This window comes from Gavialis gangeticus, unplaced genomic scaffold (assembly GCF_001723915.1).
Source record: "Gavialis gangeticus isolate Ggan-Ray unplaced genomic scaffold, GavGan_comp1, whole genome shotgun sequence".
In the NCBI taxonomy this organism is placed as follows: domain Eukaryota; kingdom Metazoa; phylum Chordata; order Crocodylia; family Gavialidae; genus Gavialis; species Gavialis gangeticus.
Genome location: NW_017729004.1, coordinates 48,247,751 through 48,257,393, shown reverse-complemented (window position 1 = coordinate 48,257,393; position 9,643 = coordinate 48,247,751). Strand labels below are relative to the sequence as shown.

Here is a 9,643-nt window from a genome sequence, read left to right as displayed (position 1 = left end):
CATGCACTTAATTCTTATGCACTTTCAGGTTTTCTTGAAGAACCCAATTTGTTCTGGCCAAAATAACACTGCAGGTTCTGAAGTCTGAATACACCAGGGATGGGCAACTATTTCAGTTGGAGGACTGCTTAATGAGTTTTGGTGAGCTCTCAAGGGCTGCATGGTTAAGCCCTACTCCCTGACAGCTGCCCTGCCCCCCCAGTTGCTATCTTGGGAAGTCCCACCCCTAACCCTGGACCTTTGCCACCAGAAATTCCTCCCCCTGTCCTTGGGGGAAGGGTGGGGGGTTGCCATCTTGAAACTGGAAAAAAAAAACAAATCATATACTAACAACATCAAACATCTACTACAACTGATTTTAATTTTATTTTTAAAAATATTTTTGTCCTGAATTATGTAGTGTATCTAGAGGTGATTGCATAATAGCTCCAAATAAACTCTTACTTTTGTATACTGTGTGTGGGGAAGTAAGAGGGTATATGTGGGGGCTGTATGGTTGGTGAGTGGGTGTGAGGGTGTGGGTATGGTGAGTGGGTTATGTGGGGGATGGTGGGGGTAGGGAGTGTGGTTGGGGTAGGGGCAGGTGGGAGTGTGTATGTAAGCTGTGGGAGAGTGTGGATGTGTTCTGGGGTATGCTGGGGGTGGGGTGTGTGGGAGGGTCTCGGTGTGTGTCGATATGGTCAGGGGTGTTGGAGTGTAGGTGGATGTGTGCGGGTGGGTTTATGGTGGGGGAGTGTGGGACTGTGTGTGGGGACTGTGGTGGGTGTGGGTGTGTGTTGGAGGTATGGTGGGAGGTAGGGAGCCAGCCCTGCCTGTCCCTTCCAGGCTGCAGCATGCAGTTCTAGGCTGCAAGGCTGGGATCCATATGGCACAGCATGGAGCCAGCCTGGCCTGGCACAATGCGGTTCCAGTTGCAAGGCTGCAGACTATCATGTGGCATAGAGCCAGCCTGGCCCATCCCAGCTGTGGTGCACAGTTTCCAGCTGCAAGGTCGGGACCCATGTGGCACAGCACGGCACAGGGTCAGCCTGGCTTGGCTCATCCCCTCCATGCTGTGCCATGCAGGTCTCAATCTTGCAGCGAGGAACTGCACACTGCAGCCAGGATGAGCCAAGCTGGGCTGGCTCCATGCCATGCTGTGCATTCTCTGGCCTTGCAGCCAGCCCCACCCATCCTGTCCTGGCTGCAGCACACAGTTCCTAGCTGCAAGGGTAGGGATCATATACCGCAGCACAGAGCTGGCCCAGCCTGTCTTGGCAGCATGCGGTTCCCCGCTGAAAGGCTGGGACCTAAGCGCTGCAGCGTGGAGCCACCCAGCCCATCCCATCCTGTCCTGGCAGCACGTGGTTCCCTACTGCAAGACTGGGACCCAAGTGGCATGGTATGGAGGGGCCAAGCTGGGCTGGGTCTGTGCTGTGCAGGCTTCGTGCCGTGCTATGTGGGTCCCAGCCTTGCAGCAGGAAACCATGTGCTGCCGGGCTGGTGCTGGGCCATATGGTTCCTGGCCTTGCAGAATGGGACAGAATGGGGGGGCTGGTTCCCCACCTCCCACCATACCCCAACACACATCCACACCCCCCCACAGCTCCCACACATACTCCCACCCTCCTACCATAACCCCACACAATCCTACAATCTCCCATTATAACACCACATTGCCAGTGGTCTCTCCTATCCCCACCTCACCCCATCCCCCATTCTTACCTGAATTTCAACTCTCAAATGAGGTAGGGCTGGGGAACAGCCACAGGGTTGCCAGGGCAGAAGGCTCTGCTAGCCAGAAACTTCCGGTCTTCAGAAGCTTCTGGGGGGTAGGGGTGGAGTGGGGCGGGTCAGATTGGGGTTGGGTTGGTTGCAATGCAACCAGAGACCAAGCTGCTTGCTGCCACAACCAGAGACTTGTGCTGCCAGTGCCTTGTTGGCTTTTGAACAGGTAGCCACTGGCAGGTAATAACTGTCTAACTTTTAGAGGGGTCCTGTGGACTGGATAGACTGGCCTGGCAAGCCAGATCCAGCCCACAGGCTGTATTTTGCCTGCCCCTGGAATACACTATGGTGGATCCAGCAGATGGAGCGCAAGACTTTTCAGTGGGATCACACAGATTCCAAGAGGGTGTGCTGAGGCTATGAAATGTCTGGGTGACAGAGATGGAGTCAGAAATAGTATTAAAGGGGGTTGGAGATGGAAGGGAACTGCGAAAGGAAAACTAGGTAGGTTTTAGGATCTGGTGTAGAGAACAGAGAAGGAAATGAGAAAGTTTGGATGCCAAAGAGTGAGGAAAGAGAAGACATCAGAAGTTTCAAATAGTTTGGATAAACTACTGATCAACATCTAAACACTTTGGAAAGGCTCAGCTCAATAAATATTTTAGGTTGCCCTTATAGTCAGAAAAATCCTGAAACTTTCAAATAAAACTGTAACTTTCAAATAATCCTGAAACTTTCAAATAAAACTGTAAAAACAGAGAGGTGTGAATTTCAACAATTAAATAAATCACTTTATTGAATTAAGTGGGAGAGCTATATTTAAAATGGTCAAGTGTTCACTATTCAGTTTAGTTATTTACTGATGATTAGCACTTTCATAAGAACCCTATCACTGAAACAGACCTTTGGATCAATGTAACATGTATTTCCCTGATTGTTAGTAAGGGTTTGAGCAAATCATCACAAAGGGTTGGATGACTCTCATGGAGTTCCAGGTTTTACTGATCACTCCAAATATTTCTGGAGTTTAAAAAGTTCTCAAGACTAGGGTAAATTCTCAAATCTCTTTATACTTGTAATTTAAAACCAAAAGGATCTTTCAGTTAAAACAAAATAAAGAACATTTTTTTTAGGTATAGGGAAAACTGTGAGATTTAAGAATCTTCCCTAAAATCAAGCTGCTGCAAATGGGTAGCCAATTTAATCTATTTCTTTTTGCCATTACTATTTCTCTTTCTCCCCTCCATTTATATTTCACTTTTTCTTGTAAATGAAATCCAACCTAAGCAGCATTTGGATTTGTTCTGAACTTTCAAACCCAGAATATTTAAATAGGTTAAAGTGTGCAAAACTAGTTTACCTATTCACTAGTCTTCCTGGATTTCATGTTTTCAACAGCAAAGTGTCCCTGAATGCTCACCTCCTGGTATCTCTTGCCAAGTTGCATTGAATCCCTTTCCATTCACATATCTGTCTGTCTTGAATCGGATTGCAACGGCATTGCCAGTACTAGAGACTTGTAGTGGGTTCTGTGCTGATCTTGACACACACAGCTGGGCCAGTCTAGGAGCCCAAAAATCTGGCCCACCATAGATCTGGAAACAGAAGAAAAAGTGACAACAAAATCCACTTGAAGACACAGTTCATGTAACAATATAGATCAGAACCAACTGCCCTGATGACACAGCTTAATATTCTTATTACTCAAAACATGTATTGCAGTCATTCAGGATGAATTAAAAACTCTTTAGCCCTAATTTTTTTATTCATGTCTCCAAATTTGCAAACATACACAGCACTGTAGTCTGCTCCAAGAGACCATCCATGAAAGTTTACTTCTCTGAACTACCCATATTCAGGATGTTTATTGTATAAATAGAAGTTCTACAAATGGCATTAAGTATTGGTAGAAAAAAAATCAACAGGGTTATTTTAACATGAACCACAAAACAGGATTTTTTCCCCAAAGTTCATGCGATGTCTGTGGGAAGCACTAAAACACTGATCCACACTGACTATGAGTAAATTCAAGATTCTAGGTAAACTTTTGGCCTGGCTCTTGCATAAAGTAAGAACCCTTACCTTCTTTGTCCTGCATACTCTCCCCAAAACTGCAAAACTGGCACCTGCAGGCAAGGGTACCAGGCTGCAACCCCACCAGGAGACTAGCCATACAGCTGCTCCAGCTCAGCCTGGGCCCTCCTATGAGGTTCTCCCATTTCCTGCAGGAACTTGTCCCTGCAACAATACTCCCAGTGTCCCAGCTATGGACCTCCTTGCCTGGCTTCTGTATTCTTGCTAATGTTTTAGACCTCCTGGCTCTGAACCCCTGCCTTGCCTCTGTTTTGAACCCTCCTGCCTGCTCCAGCCTTGTTCCTGCCTTGGAACCTTACCCCTGCTTACCCTATCTTCTGCACTGTGTTCTCCAGTTCCTGACCTCTGGCCTGGCTTTGACTACAGACCCATCTGACCCCAGATGAAATACGCTAAGCTTGCACTGGACCCCCAAGCTTTGGCCTCTGGAATTAGAATATTGTTGATCCTCGGCTTCTGAACCTGGTCCCCAACATCTGAGCTGTACCTGTGACACTGATACAGTATTTTAATATTCTGGTGAAGCTCAAAAGGTTCACAAAAGCAACAGGTCAACATTTTAATGAACTGATACAGAACCTCACAAAAAGTCTGTGGTCTATCTTGAGTGCTGTACAAAAAATCAAATAATTTTAAACTATGAACCAATTCCATCCCCAAGCTTAACATATGTTCAATACAACTTTCCAAGGGTTAAGATTTGCTGTTCAAAGCAGGTTGCCCCACCCTGCAATTCTATAAAGGTTGTGGAGGAAACAACACTATTCCCTTTTTTCCAGGGAAAACAGTCAGTGGAAATGACAGAAAAGCATCTGAAACACTCTAACTCCAGTCCAGAGTGAGTAAGGAATAAGCAGTATTTCAAAGATGGTCTCTAAGAATGTCCAGTACCCTGAATAGTCATAGAATCAGAGAGAAGAAGGGCTAGAAGAGACTTCCAGGGATCATCTAGTCCAACCCCATGTGAGACAGGTTCATCAATATAAATTAAGTACAAGCTACATAAGACTATGGTGAACCTTGATGCATCACAGACATAACACCCTAACCTGACAGCTAAAGCAAGGGAACCATGGCCGCCAATGTCCTGCATCTATAAAAGGTTGTCAATATATTCTCAGCAAAGCCCAGAAGCATGAAAAGTACCTGTAGTAGAACATAGGTATAGCTACACCTAAATTATCCATGACCAGTGCCTGTCTACCTTCTTTTTGAACATCTCCGGTGATGGAGAGTCCACAACTTCCCTCAGCAGTCTATTCCACTGCCTCGCTATTCTAACCGTAAAGAAGTTTTTCCTGATATCCAGTCTAAACCTACTTTGTTGCAACTTCAAGCCATTGGCCTATGTCCTACTCTCTGCAGCAAGAGCCCCATGATTGGGGACTACTTATCTGATGCAGGCATGGCAGTGAAAAGCAGGAAACTTCTGGAGGAGTAGCCCATGCTATTCATCAGCCAGTTACCTGTGCAGCTTGGGCCGGTGCGGGGAGATGATGTCAGCCAAAAGCACAGACAGTCACCTTTAAAAGCTGGCTGCTGAGCAGAAGCCAGAAGGCAACAGCCTGGAGGCAGCTGTGTGCTCCTGGCCGGTGCAGCCAGAGTAGCTTCAAGCCAGGGACACTAAGCCGAGTCGTGAAGAGGGGTGTTCCTTCCAGAAGACTGATGCTAAGTGCTAGACAAAGGAAGGATGCTGAGGGAATAATTCTGTACCTACATGCAGTAAGGAGAAGAGGCTTCTCCCTCCCTGATTCATTGTTCTTTTTCCTTTTCGTAATTTTGCATTGCCCCTGGAGCTGAACACTGTGACCATATTGATGGGCATTAATCCCAGGGCTGAAGAACCAGGGAGCCTCAGGGACTTCAGGTAGGAGAACGGGTTGACCCGTCCAACCTAAGAAGTCCAGCCACAAGGAGTGGGAAGCATTCTCCTGTATCTGCTGTGCACTTTAGAAGCAGAACACCATAGGAGGAGCCATCGTCCTACAACCAGTGTGCACTCAGCTGTTCTGCCTATTAGAATCCATTCAAGGCCTGATTGGGGCTACACCACACACATGGGCATCCAGAAAAAGCTCAAGCCATTTGACATATGGCCAAGTCCATCAGGTTCATCCACCTTATCTTCCTGATTTGGTGGCCGATAATAAATCTCCACCATTATATTGCTGCTGCATCTTTCACCTTTCATCATCACCCAAATGAATTCTGCTTTGCTGGCTTCTTCCTTCTGAACCAGGGAACAAGTATATGTGTTTTTGACATACAAGGCAACACCACCACTTTTTTCCCCAACCCTGTCCTTCCAAAACAGAGTGTAACCCTCAGTGTTGACATTCTCATTATAACAGCTGTCCCACCAGGTTTCTATGATGCCAATCACATCATAGCTCTTTTCACAAGCTGTAGCTTCCAACCCATCTTGTTTATTCCCCTTCCTTCTTGCATTTGTATATATGCATTAGATGGAATTTGCATTTTGACTTCTTTGCTTCCCTTTTGCATCACTTGTTGCACTCCTCTAGCTCTCTGGTCCTTTCCCAGAGTTACGCTGCCTCTGACTCCTTTGCTTTCTGGACTGTGTGCTCTGTTGTTGAAGCGTTTTGATTACCATCCTTGTGGAACCTAGTTTAAAGCCATCCTTACCAAGTTGGCCAGATGACACTCAAGCTGATCTTTCCTGTTTTCTTTAATTCTAGATAGGAAGAGACTTTTTTGGCTTGTGATGAGAAGAAGCCTGACTTGAATTTATAATAGCCTCTCTGTCCCATCCATTATCTCAAGGCATTCTGGAGAAGCCAGAATGAATGAGACTGCTGTTAGATGAAAGCTTAGAGCAGCAACAGTGCTGGAAAAAAGCATGTGTTTGTGCTTGAAGCTCAATGTCATCAGCAAAATCTTACTACTCGGCTGCTTGTGGGGCCCAAGTAGTCCAACATCTGTCAGAAGTCTGTTCAAAGTGGGAACTTTTTTTCCTTTTATTTGTTGTATTTTTTCCTGCGTCAGAGCCCTAGCAAGTATACAGCCAGGAACATGTGTTCTTAATCATCTAAAATTGTGCAGTAATGGTATTTAGCAAGAAAACTGAGCAAAATTATTTCACCATAATGAAAATAATGTATAGACAGATAGGTTTTTAAAATATTCCCATTGTGTTTCTGCTTCCCTGAGGCCTTCCTTTTGCCACAGACAAAATGAACCAAAGTCATCTATTGCTTTTTAGGGTATTAGAGCAGAGATAGATGAAGGTGGCCCATCTTGAACAACTATACATATTGTTGGGCACAACAAACGAGGAAAGTAAGGGGAAGAAAATGTTGGTGAAGACTTCATGGGTTTTCTCCATATTATTAGCCTGTTTTGCAACAGCCTTTTGTACAATTTCAAAATCAAAAGGGAGAGTGAAAACCATGCCATTGTGTTACTTTATTACCGCTAGGAATGGATTTCCTTTTCTCTTTTATGCCAGCTCAGCTAATCAGATGCTTCACAAGAAATGGAGCTAAAACAAGCCAGAGTGTTTCCATAACAAAAAAACCACAATAAAATGCTACTTTTGGCTACAATGAAAACCAAATCTCATAAGAAAAAGAAAAAAAGCTAGGGGTGGAAAACATTTCAGGGTGTGGTCCACACAGACCTACACTTTGTCTAAGCTGCAGAAAGATAAAAATAAAATAGAAAAATCTGATTGGAGCACCTGATTCAGAGACAAAATATGTTTTTGATTGAATGGCTGCGGGTGCAGGGCATTTCAATAAAGCCAGTGGTTTTAGTCTGTTTTTATCATTTGTTTCTGCCCCGTTAGCTCCATTTATTGTTACAATCAAGTCAGCATTCCAGAGTTATGAGCAACAGACGGCTGTTTTTATGTGGCTGACCATCATCATGACACAGTTCTGGGAATAAAGCTGGCCCTGGTTAGATATAACTGCTTGCTCAGAGGTGCTTTGATAGAGAGACAAAAGTTTAAGTATAATACTTAATGGTATTAAGATCTAACAAAATATCTCTTTATATTTGCATGGAAGGAAGGGGTACATGCAGGGGCAGATCTAGGGGAGGTAGAGTGGTGCATTTGCACCCCAGTTTGATACCCACTCCACCCAAAATTTAAAACCAACTGCTTAGGAGGGGCAACAGCATTTTTATTCGGGTAGTACTGAGTCAACTAACTTTATGGCTCATTCTCATTTCCCTTATTCCTGCTAATCTCTCTCTACTCTACAGGTTTTAATGATCCTTTCTCCTTTTTGCTGCCTGTTAGCCACTCCCTTGTATTTCACAACTCTGCAGAATCTTTTTAGCTCTAGCTGAAAACTTTAACTCAAATGTGGTAATATTAACTCAGGTGCAAAAATGACTGACAGTGAGGTACTGGAAGCACTATCAATATGCTCAAGAGGGCTAGATTTTGTTTTATGAATCTGAATAAGGGCCACTCCACAGGTGCAGGTAAAGGCATGATGGAATCTAATGTACAGTCCACACAATCATGCCTCCTGTTATGCCACATGGAAACATGATTGTGAATCTGATCCCATCATGCCTTACTGTCAACAAAGGGAGTACCCAATCCAGGCACCACCTGCAGCGGCAAGAAACAAGTTCCTGCATCTGGAAGCCCCCTCAGCTGATGGTGCTCTCAAGTTGTGGGGGTGTACCCTGCACCTCCACAGCTGGAAGACTGCAGCTCATGTGATTTCCTATCTGGAGAGGTACCCCCACATACCCCTGCAGCTGGGAGATCACATGAGCTGCAGTGTCCCAGCTGTGGGGGTGCCTGGGTTCCCCCTGTGGCTAACAGCCCTGTCAGCTGGGAGGTCCCAGGCTCAGGGGTACACATGGGCTCCCCCAGCTGGGAGTTCTGAACAGCTGACAGGGCTCCCAACCACAGGGACCCCTGGCCACCAGTTCAATGGATGGCATGCTAAGAACTAGCTACAAAGTTATTTCACATATGTTGTGCAATAACTTTGTAGCTTATTCCTCTCTATCATGCCATCAATTGACTGAACATGTAGCCGGTGACTATTTAAGACATGAATAACTAGTTACATTAATTGGTACAATGTATACATGTGGCCTAAGAGACAAATGACACAATCTCTTTTGACTTTTTTTTTACTATTTTTGCTCAGTTTTTGTTTTTTAAAAGATATCACCAAAAATCTTTGCAGTTCGCAAAAAAATGTGAGTTGTGACTAGATACCCAACACAATTAATTTGATCAAGGGGTAGAAGCATAGGCCAGAAATATATTCAAGGCTTGATGAATTTCATCCTAGAGTATATAAGGACCTAAAACAGTCTCTGAACCATTGGAAAATAATTTTGAGAACTCATGGAGGATGAGGGAAATCCCAGAGCACTGGAGTACAGATCTGGTATTTATCTTTAGAAAGGTGAAGAAGGAAGCTGCAAGACATGACATGCCATATCATCTAAAGAATCTCACAGCTCAAAAAACATCCTTAAAAAAGCAGAAGGAAACTGTTGATGGAGTTTGAAGCTTTACAAACTTTGACTAATAGTTTGAAATGTGGGTACCAATAATAATTTAAACTAATTAAGTAGTTCATTTTTCAGGGGTGTTGGCAACTTACATTCTCATTTAGGTAAGGTCATTATTTTAGCTATCACTTTTTTATGTGCCTCAGTATTAGAGCATGTCAGAAAATGTAAGCAGACAAGGATCTTTGGGTAAATATGATATCTTATCTTAGCCAACTAAATAGTTGGAAAAATTGTTCTTTGCAAAACTTTTGGGCACAAACACCCTTCTTTGGGCATAAAGAGAGTCTGCTGGTGTTTTGTGTTCTCCTGGATGGAATAGAAGCCA

General features: G+C 44.4%; 1 protein-coding gene across 1 annotated transcript in view; it reads right to left on the bottom strand.

Moving 5' to 3' along the window:
- Positions 1-9,643, bottom strand: part of CUBN (cubilin) — a 321,538-nt gene that overhangs the window by 168,413 nt on the left and 143,482 nt on the right. The window contains exon 30 of the mRNA XM_019508344.1: positions 3,128-3,302. Coding sequence (XP_019363889.1) covers positions 3,128-3,302 — 175 coding nt within the window. The remainder of the gene's footprint in view (positions 1-3,127; positions 3,303-9,643) is intronic.